Below are 25,222 nucleotides of genomic sequence, written 5' to 3' on the forward strand. Positions count from 1 at the left end.
GCTTTCACCGCTCTTTTTTCTTCTCATGAACCCCATAGTATTGCCATCCTGTCATGCAGATTTTTGTCAGACACACCCGTTTATTGGTTACCTTTCGTCGGAGCAGTCCTCAGCTGAGAAGTTCTAGCAATTACTTAAACGCACTCGAGGAACCACCAATGGAAGAAAAATGTATGAGCCGGTATGCTGTTTAAAAACGTGACATTTTCTAGTATCTATGCTTGAATTCTGGGTAAAATTCGGAACTACAAAGGAAGTGTACGGAAACCGGGTAGACAGAGAATATTTGCTGCCTGTGAGCCGGATATTGATTTTTGCAAATATTACTTCCTCAATGCACGATTTCAAGCGCATAGCTTCCTCGAAATCAAAAGCGGTGGGTACGGTCGCCGCCGTTTGTTGCGACCGGAAATGCAACCAGAGGCGGTGTGCAGCCAAGCACGATTTTTTGGAAGCTGTCACGCCCAGCTGTCACGCCAGAAAAAGTACAGCGGTGAATAAAGATATCAGATGAGGTGGCAGCCGCGGTGCACCCGCGTTCACGGAAAGCCGCGTGTGGCTTCCAGAAGCGGTTGCTAGGCGGCGCCGCGATAATATTATGCCAACGCTCCCGTTGGCCGTTTACCTCTGCCAGGAACTGCACATATTATGGCTTTTTCATCTGATACCATCCGTCATATAACACAATAAAACCAATGCAGCCTCTGTGAATGCGGTTCAACAGTCTCGTGTCGCAGAGTTGTGGTGCTTTAAATTTGGTTTTTACTAGGACGACTGGTTCCATTGGAACTTTGTCATCGCATAGGTGAGTCATAGGCGCTCCCGGAGCCAAAACGTTCAATGGGACACTCGGCGAATAGAAATAAAACCCGCATAAATCAAGAAACTGTGCAATGTCAAAACGCTCCCCGCGTACATTCATGATGTACATACGCCTCGCAAACAAAAAAGAAATCTTCTGGAAAATATTTATGCACAGCGTCTGTTCAAAGAACCTAGGAAGTGCATTTTCTTCATTCGTGACTCATATTACACCTACCAGAAGCAACATTGGTTCGTTAGAGCGGCTTAGTCAGTAAAAATTGCCAATGTAAATGTGCTGTGTGCAACATTTTACCAATTCTATCGTAGGATGTGTTTCTAACGCCAGCAATCAACCTCCACAATACATTGATCATTTTCTTTCCTCCCTTGGCAAGACTTGCCTTCGCAGTGAATTTCTGAAGCACTGCATTTATGCACTGGTGAACTATTCAACGTTTGCGGATCTTATTCCGAATAGAAATATCTATGGTTACAGCAGTGTGAAGCCTGCCGTCTTCATTGTTTATTTTCGACTATGCGTTTACTGGCTTCTATACCTGGCGGCATGTTACCTATAAGCGAGAGGCCGAGGGGTACCACTAACTTGCATGAGGAAGAACATGCACTTCCAGAATGGTTTGTTATATTAACCAAGATCAAGTATAAACTTCACACTGTTCTGCCATTTTCCTGTTTGTTTTTTATGGAAACAATATTTCAAAGAATTGCGCAATTTTCGAGAACAGTAGTTCTAGGTAAAACTAACATGTATTGAACACATGCCAAAATCACCCAATTTTTGGAGCCCTGACATTGTGTTCCAGGTGGACGATGTGCTGAGCCTCAGTCGAGCGGAATTGCTGGTACGATGTCAGCGTTATGCGGTTGGCTTCAGGCGCCATGGTGTGAAGCCGGGGGACCTAATTGGCATTCAGCTCAACAATAGCGTGGAAAACCTTGTTGCCATGTTGGGCTGCATCTTCGCTGGAGCAACCATCGTTCTGGTGAAGACGTCACTCACTGAACGTGAGAATACTGAAACACTTACTTGATATTACTCTTTGTGGCATGAATTAAATAGGCGAGAACACGGCAAAACCAACGAGAGCATGAGATGTTCAGACTGTTCACCTACAATACACAGGAAGCATCTATTGGCGCTTTCGCCTTTTATAGCAGCTGGTATTCGTCATGTGTCTCTACCAACTCGGCAAGTTTTTCACTTACGTATAGGCCTGGTACTATTACTGTTTTTAGAACCAACGCGATACACATATATCCACATAAGGCACCGGTAGTAGAGTAGGCACACATCATCCGGTGGAATAAAATTTTTTTGACAACTCCTTATCACTTTTAATGAGTGTTGAATGCGTGAACATCCTTATCTGATTCCACGCCACGAGTGGTCTTTTTTGTTCGGCAATGCTAGTCGTTTTTAATTTTTATGAAGCATGTTCTGCTGTGGTACTGTTCAACAGGCTCCGAGTACTTCTCAGAATTTCTACTGTAGCACGTGCTTGTTGGCTGTACACAGAAATATCTTAAACGGCATCGCATATTATTCAAATACACTTTTTCTTACACATTGTGTTCGGTAATGTTTAAGCGAGCCCACCTGCACCTCTACGAATTAAAGCAGCCCGAAAACATTTTTCCAGCGATGTCTTCATCGTCACACGGGCAGCGGTTTAGACTAAAACAGTTGTAGGACAAGTACTGCTATGCAAACCGGCCTGTATTGGCAAGACTCTTGACAGCTGAATCGAGAGTGCTTGCAATCGAACACATCACTACCTATGCGTATGAACGCAACTCGTCCAGCAGTGCCGAGGCATTTTTGCCCTGTGCGTTGGGCGTTGCCCCATACATCTTTGGGGGAAGTTGCTACGCCTCATGGATCGGTGAAGTAGGCTTCCACACTGCCTACTTCACCTGAAAAGTATTTTGTTAAGCCAACCTGTAGTTTATACCTGTTCTTGTTTTGAATGTTGAGCTCACAGAACTTGCAAGAAAGGCAAACTCTTTCTTCGTACAGTTGGGTGTACCGGTTGTCGAAGCTTTCTGGTTGGAATTCTAAAATGCATGCAGTGAGCTCACCTAAGTGAACTGCAAAATGAAGTAAAACATTTGTAACGAAGCCTAGGCAAATATTTGACAAGCCTGGCCACCAAGGCGCGCCGCTAGCGCGAAATATTTCAGCCTGTGCGCTCCTTTATCTGTAGTGGTCGACCTCAGTAATTACATGTATTGCGGTGGCAATACATCCGTCACAAGGATGATACATGTCTGGTACGCAATCCTCGCTTCGTAACGGTTGCAATGGTTCGGCTTGGTGGTGCTTTTAGCTGCAACACAGGCTTCACTCTGCTCTCATTTCAGCGTTTAAGTGTTCCCTTTCGTCTCCTAACACGTGGTATGGTGGCCCACAACGTTTCACAGTTGCGCTAACGCAGGCTATGCGGAGTCTAGTGCACTAGAGACGCTACAGACTTGCAAACAATGCGTGCAGTGTTGCAACGGCTGTTTATTCCCATCGTCATTACCTTTTTTCGAATTTTGCCGTATGCTTCTCTCTGTAATTAGGACTGAGAGGTTTGACGAGTGGCTGGTTTTAGCAGCACACGCGCGTGATCACCTGCAGAGATGGGTTAATTAGCATAGTGAAGTTACTCATGTGGGCCTCCAAGGGTGCAATGTTGTCCCCGTATTTTCATCCCCATGATCACTGTCCCTGTGCTTTCTTTTCGTTTTTTTTATTACTATAACTGAAAAGGTAGAAAGAAAGTGAAAATTCTTTAGTGAGACCGAAGAGGTCAACCCTGCATAATGCCGGACTGGCTATTTGGGGTGGTTGGTAAACATGTTATTAGGGTTAAATGCTAAACGGAACAATACGAATTACATAAGGAAAATGAAAGATTATTTACCAGACGGACGAACGCACACGTAGGCAAATAAAAAGCGACAGAGGCAGTCACAAGCTTGAATGGAGTACAGGTTCTTAAGAAAACGCACAAGAGCTTTAAAACCCCGCACCGGACTGTCTTCGCTGATCCAGAGGCCTAAAAGGTCCTTCATGCTTAGCTTTTACGTCCGCAGGAAACTTTACGCTGTCATTCGAACCAAGCTGAAACGTGCACAAACACACAACAGGTGTTCTATGTCCTTTCGTACATCGCAAAGGGGACACGAAGGTGATACCGATTTTGTTAAGAAATACCTATTTTGTTAAGAAATCTTTTGGTATGGGCTACTTTTAGCTGCAAGCGATATATAGCACACTGTTTGCAAGGATAAACCGTGAGGTATACGAAACGTACACGTAAACAATCGTCGTGACTTCAGCAATCATGGTGGTTAGCCCTACATACCGCTGTTAGCGTAAACAGGCTTTGCCACTTGGTAATTAGTTCGCTGAAAACACTCCTGTATGCGTCCTGTTGTAAGCTCGTATTGTCTCCGTTCAATCACCCTTGTCATCAGGCAAGGCGCGTGCCGGTGCTTGCGGCGGAGTAAATTGCGGCGAACTTATACATGAATCGACGAGACTCACATCAAGTTTCTGAAAGTACTTCATCAGTCAATCTTGCTCTCTGTAAGTGGCATGCACAATCAAGCCATCATTAACTCCGCGAAAAAATTCTTTCCACTCCCTTCTACGAACGCCGTCCTACCAGAAACCCACAGCGAAGCGGATGTTGCCGAAACATGACACAACCCGGTGTTGCAACGTCCCGAATGAGACACAAAACACCGGATTCAGTTTTGAGAGACCGCTAGATCTCTCATCCCTTCATTTATTCCAAATCACCCCTGGTGCTTCACCGAAACCTGCTTCACAAGGGTTGTCAACCATCCGTGCAAGCCTTCCTGTGAACTAAAAACAATTGGCTCCAATCGACGCTGTGAAGGTGGTTGGAAAGTAAAGTTGTTAATGATACCCACAACAAGCAGCCATGCGACATCACAAATTCACACACGTGGTTCTAGCGGCATGTGGTGGATCCTGCTAACAGAGCTCTCCGGAGAGACGGTAGTGTTACACCGGTGTCTTTAACATCGCCTTTATTTTATAACGCATTGATTGCTGGACCAAATTTTTCAAGGTGCAGGGCCATTTGTTAAAGAATATAAAATGCCAGAGGGGCACAGGTGTCTGCTGGTTTACCGCAGACACCTTTGGTAAACCAGCACTGCGTGGCACCTTTGTTCCACTCACCGCAAACTCAACAAACTGTCTTTCCAACGCTACCGGTAATTTTGTACGAACTTTACAGAAACAAGTGGTGGCGTTATGACCATACAGCCCCCCTCTGCCTTCCGTGGGTTATTTAGTATGCATTGGACGTCGGTTTTTCAACCATAATAGACAACAACTGCTTACGCTGTAAAATTCGCTATCACACGGGGAAGGTGCGTAATAGCATGGTGGCAGGCCAGTCTGAAAGGTTCTACTGGTTTTTGGTCGCTCTGAAACCTCGTGAACGACACGAATATTATCCATTGCTACATAGTCACTTTTGCACTAAGCTTCAATTACAAGTTACGGAGAGTTGAACTGGCTGTGCGGCTCCGATGTTAGCGACCGCAAGCACCAATGATCAACCTTCGGTGCAAAAGCAATGCATAACATTGTTCGTAGAGTTCCCAGTGGTAATGGACAAAAATGTTGTATTTCAAAGTCTTTGCACAATTTTTTATATGCTCTGTCAGTGTAGGCTGGATTCGATGTGTGTTTCTTCGCATAACTATTATTGCGATGAAAGCTATATTTTTCATGCGGTTTTCTTCAATGACTACTGCAATTTCTGCCGGCCTCTCACGGTAACCGACAGCTACAAAAAGAATCAATTTCGTTAGGTTAACGCGTCTTAGCAATACCATTGTTGTCATGCGATCTCCACTTGAAGATATCCTGCCGTAGACAAGAGCTCGAGAATTATATCGAATAATAAAGCGAAAGACTGGGTGAGTCGCTACATTTTCGAAAGATGAAATTGTGCTAAACGACCAAAAAGCGATAGACCGAAAACACGCCGTTGTCTGTTCGCTATTACTCAGGGAATCTTTAAGGTCCGCTTCAATCTCCTAAAGGGGCGCTGTCGATATTCTACCTAGATCCTAAAGGAGCCGTCACGACTAGAATTGAACCCGTGTTTTTGGCTTCAGCAGCACAAAGCCCCTACCCACTGAGCCACCGTTGCGAATCTGAAAGAATTGAAATCGTCGCCTTAACTGGCAATATTGCGTATTCGTTCAGTTTCCACTGCCCCTGTCCCCCCTATGTAATTTTTCCTAAACTTTTATGTTTGTGTACCCGATGATGGGATTTGCCTAAATTCCTACGGGTGGAATGAATCAGTTAGACGTGATTGTCACTGCTATTGAAGAGGCGACAGTGATAGCATTATAAAAAACGTTTCCCTGCACAAGTAAGTTTTTAAGGCAGCTCGATGGTCACAAATGCTGGTATCCCGGTGAACCCATGAATGACAGTCGAACAAGCAGACACAACAAGCAGTGTTTTTTTTGTCCCATTAATTCAAAACTCCGAGCGCTGGTGAGATCCCGATTGCGCTCTGAAGAGCTGCCAAATCTTCGATCTGCAGGCATTAACCCCGTTTTGCCTAATGTACACAAGTGTGTGATGGTTCAGCCCAATATCTGCACTGGCGCCTCGCAAAATCGCTAGAGGTGACACTGATGGGGCCCGAAATGTTTTCACGAATTATTCGAGAAACCTATTTTAGATCCAGTACAGTTGCCAATCAGATTTTATTGGCGAATTTATAGATTTCTGACTATTCCAGGAGGATTGACCGGAAAGTTGGAACCCACGAGTTTGGGATAGGTATTACCTTGCACGGTACACTGGACACTGGGCGCCTTTATAACGTGGGCGGGAAATGGAACTCAAGGAGCTACAATTATTGTACGAAGTTTTGGCACACGTGTGAACAGCTTGTTAGAAGTGGCAGTGTTAGGTGTCATTTCTTACAATTTCGCAGAACTACCGATCGACAACAGCAGCATATACCTTGCAGTATTGTTAACCTAGTGTAGAATGGTGAGGGCGCACATATTAGAGACATCACGACAAATATTTTCCACCAGCGAATGCGTTTTGTATCCTAATTTTAGTGATTGGTGCTCTGATTACAAGTGGCTGACAACATATCATTCGGTATGCTACATTTCGCAGAGGAAATTCGAAGCCAGGCTCAAGATTTCGGGAGTATGCACATACTCACCGAGGTTCAGTTCACGAATAAGGTTGCCGCAGCAACTACATCCCTGGATATGAAGGTAATCTTGGCAAATAAAGTTGGCCTTCTGTGGTGTAACTGCCATGACGTCTGTTTTGCAGATAGTCGTTGTTAGCTGTCTGAATGATAAATTATTGCCTTCCATGTCTGTCTGTTTGTCCCTTTGTCTTTCTTTGTGCCTGCCTCCAACGAATCAGGCAGAACTTATACTTGTTGGCCTACTTACTATTGGGCTACTGAACCACAGGCAACCCATTGGAAAGTGCTTAGTGAGGCGAAGAGGAATGCGGCGGGATAAGAAGACATCATGTGGAGTACACTAGTGTGGGAAATAGAGGAGTGGCTGATGAAGAGGATAGAAAAAGTGTATAGCTAAATTGAAAACAAGGGAAACACTTGTTAACAATCAGGAAGGAATCCACTGTAATGGGGAAGTTTGAAGAGGTGGAAAGGAGAGGGAGCACCGAACCAAGTCTGGTTATGAGAATAATGCCAAGAGAGGAAGCGGAGAATAGTGCAAGGGTATATGGAAAGAAGAACACTGGGCTAAAAAAAGGAATAGGTGTGAGGACAATAAATGAACAAGATAAAAAAGGTGCGGCAAATGAGTGCGTAGTGGTTGCGGAGAATATATTGTGGAAAAGAGTGTAATGGGGAGGTGACAAGGAGGGGAATAAAAGCAAAAATGACGCGGATGGTTAGGAGAGGAAAGGTGCCTTTCAGCACTGAGGTGAAACTTTGGAAATACATAAATGATGAGAAGATTTTTTACAACCTATTCCTGCCAAAAGTGCGCGTTTACAAGAGCTTTAAAGCTTAGCTTGAGCGCTCCGTGGCGCATAAAAGCCAGACTCTTTGGTGGGGTTTACCAAGAGCAGAAACTCTTGAAGCTTCACTGACACCGTCGACTAAAAGCCCAACGATTGTAAGTTGCGGTCCCAACAGATGGCGTGCGAGAAGGCGGCGCGTACCGTCAGCAGCCAATGCTACACGCAGCATGATGCAATTTGTGCAAGTTACGGCCAGTCATGTCATCCTCGTCACACGGGTGCACCGTGTCCGCGCCATCGAGTAAGGCTTTATGCAGGCAGCAGTTAGGTCCGTGTGTCGTGTAATGCAGGAGACGTTACCATAGAATATTTTGCAGATGCGTTGAGGAAGAACGGTTCCGCGGGCTGCGTCCAACGCGTTGAAGGATGAAGTGGTTGGTTCTGGTGCCCACGTGACCTGACGATGCTCGCACCCACGACACAACTGCCGCTACCCGTGCGCATTCGGGGCACCGGGCTATAGAGTGGGTTTAAAGGGGGACTACAGTTATTCCTAAAGAATAAAGGATTACGAGCGCAGATTGTAGTCCGGAGTCTGTAGGCCATGTCTCGAGCACTCTAGATGTGTTTACGTGATTTTATTTCCTAGAAAAATGGACTCAAAACGGCTGTCCTACTCTCTGCATTATCATTCATTTTTTTGTGACGTTCTGTTTGACGTCAGAAAAATGTTGCTTGGCTTGACTGCGCTACTGCACGGCTCTCCAGCCCTCTGACTGGGTCAGCAGTGGGCTCAGCGTTTAGTCCGCCAGTCGCCAACGAGTCGTCGCAATTCGTTCGCTAAACTGAGCCACGACGCGATTGTGAATGCAAGAATGTGCCTTTAGTTTGCTATTTTGTACACTGTATAAAGTTCTAAGTCCAGATCGCTCCATACAAGCGCTGCACAAACCCGCATGCGACGCTTCGCTGACCGGTACGCTAGCCGGAAAATCTAAGGCCAATTGAAGGCGGGAGAACAGTCAGCGAAGTTAATACAGGTACAGGTAAACCCAGATATAACGAAACTCCACTTAATGAATTCCTAGCTTTAACGAAGGTTTTAAATTCTTGTCGTCTTCCGAATTGCAGCCCGTGTGTTTTTTCCTCTGTGTAACGAAGGCGTTGGGGCGAATAACCTTGATTTAAAGAAGTCGCTAAGTTGATTACCTAATGGTTCTCAACTTTTACAAAAAAATCGGCTGGATAACTGCACTATTTTGGCGTATACTAGCACTATATTAGGAGGCCAGCAGCTGCGAATACGTCTAGAATTGAGTAAAGAACAAAATTCCCCATGATGATGATGATAAGAATAATTATTATTCTAATAAAAAGAACGGCTCGCGTCTTTTATGTGTAATATAGTATATAGTAACCAACCTCTAGTTTTATTTGTCTAGCGTATGACACCGCACCAAGTAGGGTGTTCACGCGAAACAAGCAAAACGAGAGGTGGTTACTACATTAGCCATGGACTACGCCAGCCATTCTTTTTTACCTGCACCACAAACTGCCGTCCGTTTCCAGGTGTGAGCGTGGTCTCCTTCGAGACTAAGGGCGGTATTCTGAGTCCCTCCTCCTGTCCATTTGCTCCCTCCACTCAGCTAGTGGGAGGATTCGGCAATGCTTATGAACGGGAAAATGGATTTTATTGATCTCTTCCACTGGACGAAACGTTGTCTGTTTTAAAGACAAACTCTGAATTTCTAAAGCATCTCCGCTGGCGGAAAGATGAATATCGGCACCCTGTACAGTATCCTAGCTAGCTCCACGGCAACAATTTTAAGACCGTAAAAGAGCATCAAGTTCACCAAAAGGCACCTTTTTGGCATACCTTTGGTTACTGAAACACGTTGAAGTACGTAAAAGTAGTCACCCGCCGTGGGGATCTGTGGCTAAGGCGTTGTGCTGCTGAGCACGACGACGCTGGTTCGATTCCCGGACGCGGCGGCCGCTTGTCTGACGGAAGCGGAAAGCACAAACGCCCGTATGTACGAGATTTAGGCGCACGTTACAGATCCCCAGGTGGACAAAATTAATCCGGAGCCCTCCACTACAAAGTGATAGTTAAGTTAGGTTTGTGAAAAGGGGGGTAGATCACCTTTCTTGTTTGGATCGCCGGTTTAGCACCCAAGCTCGTGCGAAAGCCGCAGTCGAAACTCACATAATCTTTCACTGTGGAATAAATCTTTGAACTGTCAGTTCAGCTTCACTCAAACCTAACATTTTCGCTTCGTTTATGCTTAATTCAAGCGAGCCTTAACTGGATGCCTGCAGGTAACGAAAACCTGCATGTAACAAAAATTTGCGCGTTTTGTCAAGTCGCTTAGAATCAGGTTTAACTGTACTGAAATATTAAAATCAGCAGCAACTTTTGTAGCACCGCGTAAAACCAAGTTTCCGTAAGCACCTTTTTCTTGGGGTGGGGGGAGGGGGGGGGAGGTGGTGAGGGGACTGGGGGGATGCCGTCTGAACTATCACAGCAGTCAGCAGCCTGACAACAAAGCTGCCAACACTTTTACGACTCAGCAATGCAATTGCTAGACGTGAGATATTCTGGCAATTTGGAGGACGCTTACTGCACGATCCCTATACACGAAATAGTCATCTAAGCTGCTTGCAATGCTAAAACTAAATAAAAATGCAAACTGGCTATACATAACTATACTTTATATTTCGACGCTGGCAGCGTTGGCTCGTGGCCGAGTCACTGTATATTGAAAGCACGAATAGCTGTGAATCATGGTGATGTGATTGCGCGAGTTGTGTGGGAGAACTTCAGTGAAAGTGTTGTGTATGTACGGGCTGTACCGCACTCAGTGGACACGCCCGAGATGCTGCCAGTTCCCAATAATTTAGTTGCTATGAAAAAATTGTGATGTAAACGCATCGGTGTAAAATGAATCACCGGCTTTTTTAGTGTTTGTGCTGAAACTTGTTTTATATCTAAGAAGGCAATAAATAAAAGAAGGCTCGTGGCCGAATGGTCTTGAGCGTTAAGCCTGTCGTTTTGAAAGTCGCAAGTTCTAATCTGCGAGATTGCATTGTTTGTTTGTTACTTTTTAAGAGTTTATTTTTTTTTCGATGTCTTCTATGCTGAATTCATCATTGTGCCGAAGCGAACATTGCTCCACGAGCGAGTTCGCAAAACGCGCTCCGACTGACTCTGGCGTTATAGCGAGTTCTCCTTGGCGTGCTGTTGCCATAGGCACCGACTCCTTGCAGGCAGTGGGCACAGTGCCGAACATGCCTACCCTTGGCCTGTTGCGAACATGCTTTTCGAGATGCAGACATGAGTCAGCTAAGCTCAAAAGATGAGGGAACGCGCATCGCATTTGAGCGTCTGTGGTGACGCGGAGGCCGTTCATCCACTGCGTACGCTTCGGCTAGTGATTGCTATGATTCCCAGCCGTGCTGGTAGGCTTACGTGACGCGTTGTACAGCCGACAACCTGGAAGAAGCGCGCAATGCCGATTACTGAGGTATCGATAATACCCATTCACCGACAACGTCGGATGCCAAGCATGTTGTTTCACAGAACAGAAACCGAACCTGGTTTGAATTCATTTCTTGCACATCGTGCAATCCCGTAACACCATTAGCTTACGTCACTGCTTTTGGTGCAGCCGCCGCTAACCCCGCGTGGGAATTTTTCTCCTTTAAGACTTTATAAAATAAATACCGCCTTATCGCCCGATTAAACAACGAAAAGTGTGTTTTTTGAGCCAGTCTATCCAGCTGAAGTTAACACAGGAGCTTGACAAATTCACTTCATTGTCCCTTCAATGTAATGAAGCACGTGCTCACCCTTATACTCGTGTGCTCCAAGCGCTTCAGTATAACTGTGCTTGGCGTACTAAACAGTCTACCTTATTTTAGAGTAGAAAAAAAGTACAGGTGCACCCAGGCACTCATGCCGATTTAACGAAACAAAGCAATTAGGTTTTAATTGTGGAAGCTTTATTTCATTATTTTAATAATATTGCCTCTTTGAACCTTTTATTCCTACCATTTAATAATGAAAAGCCTTGGTAATGTAGCATTAGCGACGTTCATGACGCATGACCCAAGAACGTACGGCTTACCATGTGCCAAGAGCAATAATACTATGTGCATGTCAAGCTGCAGGTATCGGTTGACGACTTAGAAATAAAAGTACAACGTCAGGCCTGACTGGAAGCTGGTAGCTAAGAGTGTTCACACTGAAGGCGCACCGTCCGTTGGGAAGCGCCGTATGATAACAGGTTTTAGAGTATCCCTGGTTCTGGCTCTACTAACATCAGTACAACTAAACTGGCGCTCGCATCTCCAATCATATAGGAAACTTAGCGAGATAGCGCTTTACAAATTGCTGTCTTTCAACTTCCAGTATCGACATTTTAAATGATTTGTGTACGCATCAACAGATGTGCTTAACACATGTTTCCAAGTTAGAAGACCGCAACATATTTACTACGTCTATCATTCTCAGCTCTGGAGCCATGGAGCCTCCGGAGTGTTAGCAATGCGTGCGGGTCTTGCATTCTTGAGGCGTTGGCTTGGATTCCCATCCACTCGCAGATATAACTCATTCACTTTCAACTCAATTATCGTGATTTTTAGCCTTCGCACCATTCCTACGAGCTTCCAGCTTTGTCTCAATAGTGGCGGATACTTTTAACTAGAAAGAAAATAAATATTTCGCTATATTAAGCTTGGTAAAATTGTCTAAAGTAAATATTGAAACCACAATGCTTTTTTTTTATCATCGGTGATGGGGTGCTGAAAGAGTACACATTTGGAACTAATACGATTCACAGAGAAAAATTAGCTGGCGCGACAACAGTTGCCGATAGTTGGGAGCCTACATGGATCCACATTGCAGTTTCTAAAATACAAATCTCACCTATAGTAAAAAATTTTTAAACACAGAATACCACAATGTTTAGCGCTGCATATATGACAAGATGCCATGATGATTTGTTTAACCAATGCTCTGTCAAAACCTATATAGTACAGAGAATATGTCGGGAATAATTATTGTAAATTTTGAAACCTTTCTGAAATGCATTCAGCCCAGAAACTTCTATTCACAGGGTCTTTTTTCTATGGGCCCTGCAGCGGGCTTTGTTACGGCAATCGATTTCGCAACACTGGATGAAAAGGAATTTCAAGAGTTTCAAGTTGTGGATCCAAAGAACACACTTTTGGCAGTCTGCTACACCTCGGGGAGCACGGGTCTGCCTAAGGGAGTGGAGATATCTCACTACAACTACGTGGGCGCCTTCTACACGTGCCGGTAATTTTCCTATATAAGCTAAATTACAATGGAATTACAGCTTTTGACCTTGTTCTATTTTATAATTTCACTTACCCTATTGCCTCAGGTACCTATTCAAAATAGGGCTCGAATTAGTGTTCTTAGTGAATAAGTGAACTCCTCCATCACACCTAAACGGGGAAGGAGACCTTGGTGCCGTAGTTGGTCCAGCGTGGCATAAAATATATGAAGCCGCGCCAAGTAAACATAGCTCAATAGTTTGGAGTAGCCACTATTGTCCTCTCGGTGACAGTATATTTCAGACCTGTCTAACTTCCGGCCATAAAGTCGCTATAGCTTCCTCTTTCTTGTACATCTTGGACCTTAGTTCATAATAATTTGCCAGTGCTGCTAAGTTTAGGAAAGGAAGTTGGAGCGTTACGCAACTAAAATGACCAAGACAGGTAATAAATCCCGGGTGCTCTACTGCCCAGACAATGGGTTAACGTTAGATATTTTGGATGCAGAACTGCCTGATCGAAGTGGGTACGCGCATTGTGTAGTCACAGGGACAAACGAATTGCTGAAATGTATTCGAAAATCTTGTCTGCAAAGTGGATATTTAGACGTGTGTGTGCAAGGAGCTCCCGTTGTGTGCACGTTCAGGTGCAAGAATGTGTCACGTAGGCCTATTTAGCCTTTGTAGCTTTTATTTCTTCCTGTTCCCGTAACGATCACTCGAATATATCATTGACAAGAAGCATGTTAACGTACACGGAGCAGTAAAAGCTTCCGTTTTTGCTCAGTTCTTAGCAGAATCAGTCTCACTGGGCTTAATCGCAGAGAGACTTTGAAATCTCACAAAGGCTGATAGAGAGAATGACAAAGAAAAAGCGAGAGGCAGGAAACATCACCACTAAATCTAGCAGACGTGAGAACAGTAGTGGTTGCCCAGGAAAACATTGTTAATGCAGAGTAATTTGGGCGGAAGCCTAAAGGAGTAGTTTGGGCAGAAAAACACCTCTTCGCAAGGAGCGAATATGTAAGACTGGCAAATATAAAGAATGAAATAAAAGCAAAAAAAAACAATCAACCTGCGAGACTAGTGATAATACACTAAATATCGAGAAGAAGTGAAGCAAAGAGAACCACAAAAAAGTGCAAGAAAAAAAAGTGCAGGATGGCTGTATAACAATGAAAATATGATACCACTGGGGGCTACAGTCGTGGTTTGAGAATGCTAATTACGGTAGTCGAAAGACTGGTTTGGAGAAAGAACGTATGACTAGGGAACGCAAGGGCGATTGGAGAAGACCTTTAATCAGTAACGGCTAAAGGAATAGAAACGACTGAAAAGGAGAAGGGTTATAATGATGATTAAGAAGAATACAATTTAACCCCTCGAGGCGCGCATCACTAAAATGAGCAAGCTAAATAAAAATGTAGCAGACTGTGTTTACTCCAATAGCGCATGCATAACAAAGAGACACAACGAGACACTAGTGAAGGGATAATGACGATTTCAATAAAAGGACCATGCACGTCTCACGACCCGTTTCTGTATGTCTGTGCCGCCTGCAGTACAAACGTCTCTTACGTGTCAACCTCAGCGACAGCTGTGAATCGTGGCCGCCCAGCCAAAACGCCGCCGAACAGATGTAAATGCCGCACCACGGGCGAAAAACCTGGAACTCGCTGCTGCTCGAACCAACAGCGGCCGATACCGCTAGAACCATCACGATGAAAAAATCACACAGGGTTGATATATGTCTACTGTGGCAAAGACAAGGTTGTAACAGAAAAACGCATAATCACCCCAGAGCTAATATACATGTACAGAATCTCATACGTTGAAGATAAATGTGTTTTTACATTGCCCCACGTAAGCACTCTTAAGTGTTTCTTGGAATTTTTTGTAATGTTTTCAGACAAATTTTCACACGCTCACGTATAGATTCACATTTTCCCCGGCAGTAAGCGATTTGTCGTTCTTGTGTATTGTAGTTAAAGCCACGCGGATGGGAACGAGAGTGAAAAGAAATAAATTAGTCCCAGCTTTTGATGCTGAGGAGTCGAAAAGGTCGACGAAACAAGGAATAATCTCTCAACAACGACAAGGGGCGAGTGCCAGAGAAGAAAACGTTTACCATTACTCGTCTAGCGTTGTGAAAATTCCTGGTCTTACCCGCCGCGGTGGCTCAGTGGCTAAGGCGTCGTGCTGCTGAGCGCGACGACGCGGGTTCGATTCTTGACCGCGGCGGGCGCTTTCTGATGAAGGCGAAAATCAAAAACACCCGTGTTTACGAGATTTCGGCCCACGTTAATGGCCGCTAGGTGGTCAAAATTAATCAGAGCCCTACACTACGACGCACCTCATCGCCTGCGTTGTGTTGGCTCGTAAAACCTATACAACCAATTATTCCTGGTCGGCACTTTTAGCAATTCATCTGAAGGTGGCGTGCTCCATGAGTCGCTGCAACACCTAAAATATGAACCTGCCATTTTGTTGGTATGGTGCTTCGATGCACGTTCATTTAATGACCATGGTTTTGATCCGTTGTCAGGGCTGGTATCGCCTCAGTAGCCTTCGCTGCCTTGTTGCCGCTCTTTTACATGTGACCAGTCCACATTGCTGAACACGTGTTGTTGCAGCGGCGGCACTTCTTTCGGTCGTCCAATTTTATGATTTAAGAGGCCCTAAATGAGTCCCCATGGGAAGCGCGCTATCGCTAGATAAGCGTTTTTTTCTTGTCCTGTTTACATGTGAAGTTTTACCATCATTCAAGGTAGCCTTGACGTAGCTTTTTTGCATCTGACGTAGCCTCTATGACGCAGCTGACGCGGAAGACAACGCCGCCGCTGTTGGAGGGTTCTATCAAATGCTGCAGCGAAAAGCGTTTCCGGCTCTGGGGGAAGAGGCAGGTGGTTTTGCCGGCTCGGGCGGCGTCTACGGGGGCGTAACTGCGACATGGCATATCATTGTAGGGAAGAATGTCCACCGTCACCATCCGTCAGGCGAGCTTAGCTGAGGTTGCTGTAATAGCGCGTGCTTTAACACATATGAGTAACGTTGACAAACACGGACCATAGAAACGCTACGCCTGCGACCGGGACGACGATCTGCCTTGACGGTGGACATGGACCACGCACGAAACGGCACACACGGCATCAGCTAAAACTCGTCCCCGCCTGTCAGATCCGGGCTGTTGCTGAATAGCAGTTTACAAATGCGTGAAAGGGGATGATAGTGCGCTGAAAAATTGGGCTGAGGATCGTCGTCGGTGCTGCTTCATAAAACGGTGACCGAATAGCTGCGGCGATGCTGAACCTGATATTCTTAATCATTCCTTTACTCTGCTCTCTGGTGGAGTAGATCCTTGAAATAGATTTTCCCATGCATAAGCATTGCAGAATCCTCCCCCCAGCCGAGTGGAGGGAGCAAATGGACTGCAGGAGGGACTCAGTATACGGCCAGAATTCTTTGTTGCACGACTCGGCCTCCGAGACACCTGTTCGCCGCGACAGAGCACGCGTGCATTAAACTTATGCGGACCGCTAGTCGCAGGTGGAAATCTTCAATCATTGCCGAAAGCGAGCATGTTGTTTCGGGAGCCCTCCTATCTGGCCTTCAAACGCTAGTTTCCCCTATACTAGAACTGACTTGCCATCGCTAGCATGGCCGACCCGACGCGAAAAGTAGTGCCCCGCAGCCAGTACTAGGCGCAGCATGTGCGCCGGCTGCTAAAAATGATGAGCCGGACAAGCAGCAGAGCAGAACCGATTGCTGCGCGTACCTCGGAGCGCAAGCGTCCTGACAGATGTTTCTAGGTTGTTTTGCTAGAGCTTTTCAGCTCATAGCATCGACAGCGGTTTGAGGCACGAGGAAAGCGTGTAAGCTCCAGGCCTTGTAGCCTTCGCCACCCTATTTAGGACCCCATTAAAGCTTGTAGTGTGGAAGCACGCGTTGGGGAGTACCCCTCCACAGCCAACCACGTGACGGCCTTGAGTTGCACAAAATTACACAGCGGGCAGGGATGAACTGCGGGCAGGAACAGCGGGCAGGGATAACACGGATAAAATAGCGCAGCTGAATATCAGTGCTGATGAGTAAATTGCAAAAGGCAAAAATGGTAAAACGGCAGTAACAACGTAAAATAAATTTGCACTTTACGCAAAGCATTCAGAAACCTGTCAAAATATAAAAATCAAAGGAAACAACAAAAAAAGATCAAGTCGTGAAAATGATTTGACACTGCAATACTTCGTATTTTCACACAGAAGCGTCCTTGGTACAGTTCACTTCATCTTGCTTTGTGATAGGCTGAACGGAAATAATTAGTCGAAGGAAATGACTAAAGAGGACAAAAGTAGGAAAATAAGAAAGCTACAAAAGAAACAAGCGAATTTAAAATATTTATGCCTAATAAACAAACCTCTCAAAACAAAAATTGAAATCGAAAATTGCGAAAATGGACTAACCGCGCAGCATTCTGCATTTTCACGAAAATACATCATTGCTGAAGTAATATATTTTACTGCTATAACTCAATAAATTAAGATACTCGGCTGGACGGTATCTCAAAAATCAGTAGATGCCAAAGGTATCAAATATCATCAGAGAAATAAACTAAGAAACTCAAGAACAGGTAATTTATACGGCGCCTTCACGCGACGAACACAAAATTTCAAGAACTCTGACAAAGATAACTGATACGCTACCACAGAATTCCGACAACGCCCCGCATGTTTAAGACATTGCTGTTGCACAAATATGAATATTAGGCGCAGATAAAACAAGTTCTCCTTACAACAGCGTAAGTACAATTCTCTGGACGGTTTGTAAATAATAATTCTCACGGAAAAATATAAAAATATTAAAACTAGGGAGCTCAATCAACAATATCCAACTTCAACACTGTCCTCATAAAATAGAGAAAAAAAACGACCAAAGCCGACCTAAAAACACCCGCACGTTGCACTACGCCTTTCTCCCTCAAAACAATGCATAATCAGCGAATGTAAACAGCGCAATCTTGGTAATAGTGTAAATGTGGCTCATCAAAAGAATGACAGCTACAAACCAACACAAATAATCAGACACATTCCGCTACTTAGAAACATCACTGGCTATGAAAACGCAAAATGAAAACAAGCCCAGCCCGCGGAGACATTTCTCTGAATTTCTGCAATTTTTTTTCTCTCGCGTGGCAGCTGTGGGCTGCCATTTTGTTTCGCCTATTCACTCACGCAATATTAAAATCATTCAACTACAAATGTGTTTCCCGCAGGGGGGTTTTGCCATGGAGGACCACCGAAATTTCTCTTGGTGCCAACCCTATCACCCACATCTCTGGACTGGTGTTTCAAATATTTCCCGTTCTCAACGGCGCTGTCGGTGCGGTTGTGTCCGCCACGTCAACCCCAATTCAACTCATGGACGCCATCGATAGGCACAAGGTGGGAATATTTCGCCATTCGTTTACAATAGGGATAGCGGTGCGCAAGTCTTATGCTTCAGCAGGTTATGTAAAATGGACTCTGAGAGGCTGATGGGGCAATTTTAACGCTTAACCTAATTTCAGCTTCGTATAGTTGTCATCTGTGCTTCGAAGAAAGGCACTTACCATTGACGTTGAAATGTAATCCACTCTCAAAAATAACTTCGCGTGGGGGACAGTAAAAGAACGATTCACAAAAGATGGCTCGGTTGTGTCATTTTCTACAAAAAAACAAAGACTTGTGTCGTCTTTTAACTAGAGCCGCGCGTATGGCATATTTTGCAAAAAAGAGCGCATACCGCGTGAGAATGCCAGCCAAACAAGTACAAAAACTTCAGTCAATATTTTTCTGTCGGACACAATCCTCATTTTTACCACCATCGTAATTCCGGGACTTATGGCTTCCCCCCGATAGTACAAGCCCCATATGAGCTATAATAATGGTGACTGAAGCATTAAAGGAAAAAAAAACCCTGTTTTTGGGCCGAGGAAACAGGAAGAGGTTTCCAAACGTAATTCTTTCAGCTGGTTTTCAGATAGCTACAAAGTGAATAGTTTGTTTTCCTTTTTTTTCTCTCCAGAAATTAAAAGATCGTGTGATGCTGTGTTTTTTTATATATTTTAGATGTAGCGCAGCGTTGAATATGTTCGGCAATCTGCTATGATGTACGCGTTGTAGCTGCCTCGCACAGAAATACGATTGAATGATTGTAGGGTTTAACGTGCCGAAGAAACGCAGGCGGTGAGGCCCACTGTAGTGGAGGGTTCCGGATTAATTTCGAACACCTGGGGTATCTTTAACGTGCGCCGAAATATCGTACACGCGGGCATTTTTGCTTTTCGCTCCATCAGAAATGCGGCCGCCGCGGACGGGAATCTAACCCGCGTCGTTGTGCTCCTCAGCACGACGCCTTAGCCACTGAGCCACAAAGAAGGGTACACAAAATACGTCTGAGACAAGATTTATATTAAAAGGAGGCACTTCCCCCATTTCTGTTATAAAGCTGCGTAGTTCGCTGTATTCTGTGCACGCGCGAATGGGCGGGTTGCGCCAATTATATCTCGCATTTTCCTTAAATGCGGCCACTCGAAGTACAGGTGAAGCAAGCACGTAGCTTTGGAGCAGGCATTAAGATAGAGAAGGAAACGAAGGAAATTTTGAAACATTCGAACTTGTGTGTGCGCTTTTTCCAAAATAATAATGTGACTGCTTCAGCAGTTTTTACGTCGCCAACTATAACGCAATGTCGCCTGCGTTGCGTCGGCGCGCTAAACCCTACCAATAACCAATGAATAACGTATGTTCATTTAGCAGCGCTGCGATGTCTTGAAAAAAAATATCCCACCTCCCCTCGCGGGAACCACTGTGTAGATGCGACGCATAGGGGGGTTCACGTTGCAGCGTTGGACAGTGGAAGAACGGCGCTAGAACGATGCAGCGGAGCGGCGCAGGCACCGCGTTTTATAGCGTGCATAACGGTGAGGGGACGCGCCGGCGCGAGTGCGTCTGTCGCGGCTATGACGCAACACAATCCAACACAATCCACTTTAATCCAATTCAATCCAAATCCAATACAGTCCAATCCAATTCAATCCAAGCCAAGCCAAGCCCAGCCAATCCAAACCAATCCAATCCAATACCCCTCGCGAGAGAGTGTTCGCTATCGGAGAGGAGAGGGGTGAGCGGCGGAGAGCGCAGCTGGCGCGGCGAGGAGAATGGGGGACGGGCGGACGCCGACGACGACAACGCCGGATGCAGGGACAAGGCGGGTTAATGAGATGGGTTGCATCTAAAAAAGTTGCGATGCTTCAACGCCGTAAACCATGTTTGTCAAGCGATAACTGCGGTTTTGCCCCGACAGCCGGCAGAAACTTCACACATAAATGTACCGCAACGCAGCCCTGCGCAATCACCGGGGTCATTTGCTGTAACATTTTCAGATTACCCGCACCCTTACTCACTTTGTTTTAGTCCCCTTCCCGCACCTCTCCTGAGGAAACAAAGCGCGTTTTCATGCTTTTATAAAGTCCGCACAAGAGCGCCATACGCTAGCTTGACCTCCATCATCTTCAAGTTGAGACTACCGCTAATTGCAATTTAGGCAATGACGCGGAGCAACAGAGTACTAGTTTTAAAACCAACTTCTTTTTCGCAAGCTCAAAAATGGAGTTAGAGTCGCATGAGCCGTCATCGTGATGTATGTTTTTTATTGTAGTTATAGTACTTGCCACTGAATTCAGTGATAGCGAATAATCAATGCTTTAGTTTGCTTGAGTTGAGATATTCGAAACTGCAAAATACATTACTGAGGCGCTGGAAATGAATACCATAACTAAATTCATTACGCGAGCACCTACGACTTTCACGTCTTCTCTGTAATATTCCCAATGGCTTCCGAACCCGCTTTTTTATATACCTTCTACGCCACTGGCATCACTTTTATCTTGTGAGGAATGACATGATGCGGCTTTCAGGAGGCTTCAGTTGCGTCAAGTAATTGTGCCTGGTGAGCTCGCTGGTTGTTGATTTGCGGGTTTTAATATTCTACGAAGTTTTCATATCTTTGAATTGAGCACTAGTCAGTCTTTTGGCTCTTTTTGAAGCACGTATGCAACGTAACAGAACACAGAGAACGCTTTAGTGCATGTACAAAACGCTCGTTGTCTAATTTATTAATCTGTCTATTTGCAGGTAATCGTATAAGCATTAGAATAAGGGTGCCAGCACTTCATACGATGTGGCCTTTGACTAATATGAGGGTGAAGAAATATGCCCATTGCACAATCAGGCATTCCTGTGAAATCTCTCGTGAAACAGCGTCACACAATTTAGGGAGGAAACCTCGCAGGGTGTTTTCAGAGTGTTTTTACACCGAATCGGCCTTAATTTGTTGGTACGTTTTGTGGCTGACATTTGGGGTCTATTTGTTAGTGCATTGTGTATACAACCGCTCCAGCAGGGGTGTTATTTTGTACAATCAGGCAGTTTTCCTGACAAGCCATCCTTAGAACACCTTGGTAAAAGCCTTATGAACAGGCTGTTCCACAAGTCATGATTTGTATTACTTCGCTTATTGTCAAGAACTACAGTGGGACCCTGATAACACGACTTTCAAGAGACCGCAAGAAAACGTCGTATAACCGGAGTTCCCTACGACCGGGGTGTAGGTAAATGCCGTCCTAGTAGTTGGGCTGCTAACCTTTTTGAACTACTATATTTAACGCGTTCTCACGCAATTTTCTAATATTTATTTGAAAAATCTGCTTCAAAAAACGCCTATATTTCCCCCTCTCTTCCAGTGCGTCCGCGATATCCCGCCAGCCAAGTTTCGCGCGCTACAAGACACCCGTGCCATGCGGTGCTATTTGTAGCCCACGAGCCCCGCGCCTTGCGCCCGCGATATAAGGTCGACTTGGTCAACCAAATTAAGAGGGGAAAAATGGAGTGTGAAACTCCCAAGGCTAAGCGAAACGAACGATAGTACAAGGCGGATATGAAAAAAAAAAACTGAATTTCCGTACAAGGTGGAGACACCCTTTAAATGATCCCGTGCGTCGCTGTTGGGTCAAAGTGCTATACGTGTCTTCACCCTTGCGGAGAACGCCCGTGATTGTAGGCTACCAAGCAAAAAAAGAAGCGGAGTGACAATGCCGCTTAGAAAGTCACTGATAAGCAGAGAGCAGAGGGAGGGAACGGAGCGTAGGGAAAGGAAGAAACTTGCATCGAGCAGGCGAGGAAAGCGGGTGTTCAGTCATCGTAATGGCGTTACGTCCTTGTGTTTTTGCATTAATCGGCGGCTCGATGGAAGCTTCACATTTCGGTCCGACAACCACCCGTACCCTCAACTATAACTTTTCGCGGTTGGCGCGTTGGTGTACTGGTGCCGCGTGGGGACGTCGAAGGTTAACTTCCGCTCACGAGTACCCGCTTGCTTGCTTGCGTCTGTTCAGCAAGTGGTCTCGCTTGCATACGGACATTTGCACATCAAGCCACGTCAAATGGGGGTTAAGAACAAAGGCCGGTAAAAGCCGGTGAAGCCGTGTAAAATATGGCGAAACCGCCGGTTTATACCCGTCAGGGTCCCTCGTATGAAGCTGACCGCGTGCACCGAAGCGTCATATCATCGGGGTTTTCAATGCATTGTTTCTACAGAGAGTTTCCCGGGACCGCGGTGATCTGACGTAACACGCGGGTCGTCGTACGTCTGGGGGACGTATCAGCGGGGTGCAACCGTAATTCATTCAAGAAAAAAACCAATTATTCAAATTTGGTCAAGCAATACTTGCTCTAAATATGAACCATAGCCGTGTTGAAATCGCAATAGGCCTCTTGGGCCCGCCAGATGGTTCTTTTAGGATGCCCTTCTGAAGCCAATAAAATATTGGGGACTATTGACGCAACAGCAAATTTATTTAAAAAGTTTAAAAGGCCTTGTACTGGCCATTTTTTTATACGTCTCAAGTCCCTCGAGGGCAATGACGCTCCACACTCTGCTGCACAGAAAATCCCCTCCGGGACGTCTGTGAAGACAGCCAATACCAGAAAATTCCCAAACCTCAACGGCTACGCCGTCATCCCGTCCCGCTGCAAACGCAAACGTCGACGGCTCCATCCACCCCACTCCTGCCTTTCCCGATCCGAGGCGACCACACTTCGCCGGCTGTAGACCACTGCACCACCAACCACCACTTCCACCACTGAACACTCAACACCTTCCACCACTCAACACTCGTCCAACATAACCTACCATACCAAATAGTACACCAGCTGAAGGTCCTGTTCTAGCCCAACGCCCTGTGTCATCTAGTATGACAGTACTAAAAATCGCCATCAATGACACTCAATTCCCGTCCCACGTACGAGCAGTGGGAGGGCCAGGTGTCCAGGTATCTCTATAGCAAGAGCACGCTGATAGACAGGGCACGAGCAACCATCATGAATCAGGGCATCCCGAAATAAAGGACGCCCCCTCCACCGCTCCATAGGGGCGATGCTCTCACCATGATGCCCCAAATAACTCCCAATAATGGTGTTTATTATTTTTTCCTCTTCTCACCTCGTACCTCTCGTCGTTGCGGTCTGTCCTCTCTATTTTCTGCTGCATGCATAAAAGAAATACGGGGTATGGCTAGCCAATGTGGTGGCCAACTGCGTCCCAAAGGGGTTCATATACTTTTCCTTTTATTTCAATGCTTAAACTGGTTGTTCCAGAACCTAGAGAACAAAAGCTGAAATCATTTAACAAAGCGCCCACTCAACTTATAATTCCTTTTTCTCCCCCGACAGGCCACATTGATGCTGACCTTCCCGGCCCCTCTGCAGACATTCGTGCGTGAGATGCGTCGTACAGGACGACGCCTACCAACGATGAGGCACATCACTGTTGGTGGTACAGTGCTCACAGAATGGCTATCCAATGCAGCCCGTTCTACGTTTGGAGGCCTCCACAGCCTACAGAATATTTACGGCATGACGGAAGCATCTCTTCTTATCTCTGCTCAGCCGGAAGACCTTGCAATTCAAGAGCACAGAGGGGACATTGGCTTCCCAGCAGTAACCGTCAAAGTTAAGGTAACCGTCAGTTACTATGTGATTGACAACTAGGGGCATCTCAGTCGTGTCATGATCTGAGCGGAATCCACTACGGTGTCGGCATACCAATGCAGTACCTTTATTTGTTTTATTTATTTATTTCGAAAATACTGCAGGCCAAGAATGGCGCAAGCAGGAGTGGGGGTGGTACAATAAAAGAAAACATGACCAAAAAAGGAAACAAAACAGAGGTGATGGTGGTCATATAGCAATAGCAAGGAGGTAGTGGTGGGAAGTGGAACAGGTTGTTACGCTGAAAGTCGGAAGTGGAGAAAATGGTGGGAGTGGGAGGCAAAGCACAGAATGCGGCAGCAGGGTAGGAGCAAGTGAGTGTCGTGGTCTTTGGAAGCTGCTGGGAAACGGGCAGCCCGGAAAACACGCGTCAGTGGGCACGCCGTAATTGCGGCGTCGGGCGGTGCCACTCAAATCTGTGCATGAAAAGAAGGTCAGCTACCCCGCCGTTGGAACCCAGAGGCGGGTGCCGCGGGGGCAGGAGCAGAGATTGGCCTATATTTCTACATTTTCGCATTACTCTCGAATTCTTTTTTACTACACGTCTGCAATTAATGCTGTTCGAGCAGCTCCTCTAACACACACAGCAGTAAAGAGCAATCATTTTAATATTTCAATGTATGCGCAAGCACTTGGGGATCAACCACAAGAAATCAAGATGTTTATCCTGAAGCGTGTGCCCCAAACCTGAAGCATAGCCCAGGGATACATATCGAGAGAGCAGCCGAATTAGGATAGTGTGCACTTGGTACGCTTGACAAAATGGTAGATATTTGGACGCCCAAACCAGTGATTCGTAATTTTAAACGAACAATAAGCAAAACCCTTTCACTCACCGGTGAAATGCTACGAACTACATAGCAACAACCTATTCACCACTGTACAAAATTGTGCGCAAGCATAAGAAATAAGGACCCCAAGTATTTCACGCGTGTACCCTAGCTTGATATTACGTGAACGCACACTTTACCATACCAACATGGGCTGGTGAAAAA

General features: G+C 45.6%; 1 protein-coding gene across 1 annotated transcript in view; it reads left to right on the plus strand.

Moving 5' to 3' along the window:
- The first annotated feature begins 1,636 nt into the window (after positions 1-1,636).
- Positions 1,637-25,222, plus strand: part of LOC144175168 (uncharacterized) — a 33,492-nt gene continuing 9,906 nt past the window's right edge. Inside the window, exons 1-5 of the mRNA XM_077704272.1 lie at positions 1,637-1,830; positions 7,010-7,113; positions 12,961-13,163; positions 18,413-18,581; positions 23,910-24,194. Coding sequence (XP_077560398.1) covers positions 1,770-1,830; positions 7,010-7,113; positions 12,961-13,163; positions 18,413-18,581; positions 23,910-24,194 — 822 coding nt within the window. The 5' untranslated portion in view covers positions 1,637-1,769. The remainder of the gene's footprint in view (positions 1,831-7,009; positions 7,114-12,960; positions 13,164-18,412; positions 18,582-23,909; positions 24,195-25,222) is intronic.

The sequence above is a fragment of the Haemaphysalis longicornis genome, unplaced genomic scaffold, assembly GCF_048455015.1.
Source record: "Haemaphysalis longicornis isolate Haplotype H1 unplaced genomic scaffold, Haemaphysalis longicornis Haplotype H1 scaffold_3, whole genome shotgun sequence".
NCBI classification, from domain to species: domain Eukaryota; kingdom Metazoa; phylum Arthropoda; class Arachnida; order Ixodida; family Ixodidae; genus Haemaphysalis; species Haemaphysalis longicornis.